This window comes from Etheostoma cragini, chromosome 11, assembly GCF_013103735.1.
Source record: "Etheostoma cragini isolate CJK2018 chromosome 11, CSU_Ecrag_1.0, whole genome shotgun sequence".
NCBI classification, from domain to species: Eukaryota; Metazoa; Chordata; class Actinopteri; order Perciformes; family Percidae; genus Etheostoma; species Etheostoma cragini.
In genome coordinates this window covers 1,944,985-1,946,494 of record NC_048417.1, presented here as the reverse complement: position 1 = coordinate 1,946,494, position 1,510 = coordinate 1,944,985, and the positions used below count along the sequence as shown (strand labels likewise).

The window sequence follows — 1,510 nt, the reverse complement described above, 5'->3', positions numbered from 1 at the left end:
CCCCCCCCCCCCCCCCCCGACACCTTGAGGGCACCTCCATCCACCGAGTGTTTTAAAAAAAGGCCTTAAAACATTTCTTTTGGTCCCCTTTAGATGTTTTATTCCTCTTTTCTAAGAATAGCTTTATTTTCCTATTTAACTCCTTCTTTTTTGTTTTATTGTTCTCTTTTTTACCTGTAGCACTTTGAGAACTATTGATGAAAAGTGGATTTTAGATAAAATCTATTATTATTATTATTTATTATTATTACCTTTGGTGGGGCTGAGCTGTTTGAGCTCCTGCTGCTGCTCCTTCTGACCCCCCTTCAGGGCCAGCGCCGGGGTCTTCTGGTAGACCTTCCACAGCAGCGCGTACTCCACACACATGGAGCACAGGTTCCAGCCGGAGATGAAGCCGCAGCCAATGAAATGGGAGCCGAAGGACATGATCTGACCCACCAGCATGGGAGCCAGGATGTTGGTCAGCTGGTCGATGATCCGCACTGTGGCGTTCATGTCTGTTAGACACAAGAGTGGAAGAGCTCCTTTTAATTTACCCCATTGTTTAGTGTGTGTTTTTGTGTGTGTATGTACTGTATGTATGTTGTATGTATGTATGTAATAGACGTATTTCAGCCCGAATGCTTTCTCTTCCACAGACAACGTTACTGTTTGAAATCCCTCAGTTTGTGATGTCCCTGATTGAGGAAGCCAGCCCAGGTTTTCACATATGCGGCCCATAGGTGCTGCCCGAGTAAGCACAGCTCGCCATGCGGCTTGACTGAATTTGGTTTATCAATTTAGAGCAGATTGGGCTTTTTAGGAAGGGGGGCCAAGAGCTCAGATGGGCAGTACGAGAACCATGTTTTTTAAACCATATAAACATATTTCAGGAGAGCCCAAGAGTACAAATATGATGCTAAAAAAAGGAATATTAGGGGCCCTTTAACAGTTTCTTTACACCTGATTTAACACTAATAGAGGTCAGAGGAAATGTGATTAAATTTCAACCTGTTATAGTCCTCATATTTTGGGAAGTTTTACATTCCTATGACATAATCTAATGGTCCTAGCATGGCACAATGGTCCTCCTGGGTCATCAGGTTCATGGGTGTTTTACACTACAGGAGCAAATCTTTTATACATCATATAACAATCATGGGAGAACTGCAGGGACATAAAAGCTCAAATGAGCGTGAGTCAGCATCCGAGGGTTCAAAGTCTGCCCCCGCTGAGGAGACCTGATAACGGGTCATGTGGGACCTGCATACGATGATAAGGCCACGGTGGGAATGAAGCACTGACCTGCCAACTTGCTGCTGTCCTGGCCCGCCACCACCACCACCCAGTCCCTCTGGATGGTGATGGCCGTCGCCGTGCTGGCCAGGTTGGCGACGTTGGCGATGGAGATCACCAGGATGTAGCACAGGGTCTGAAAAACACAATAAGGGGGTTTTCACTCAGTCACAAACCGGCAAACCAGTCTGCATGGAGTGCTGCACGAGCTGGGGGGGGGGGGGGGGGGGGGGGG

The 1,510-nt window shown here is 47.2% G+C and overlaps 1 protein-coding gene across 1 annotated transcript in view; it reads right to left on the bottom strand.

The window, feature by feature from the left end:
• The window catches only part of slc40a1 (solute carrier family 40 member 1), a 13,143-nt gene that overhangs the window by 5,609 nt on the left and 6,024 nt on the right, over positions 1-1,510 (bottom strand). The window contains exons 5-6 of the mRNA XM_034885510.1: positions 1,285-1,411; positions 252-497 (exon numbers count right to left, since the gene is read on the bottom strand). Of these exons, the coding sequence (XP_034741401.1) occupies positions 252-497; positions 1,285-1,411 (373 nt within the window). The remainder of the gene's footprint in view (positions 1-251; positions 498-1,284; positions 1,412-1,510) is intronic.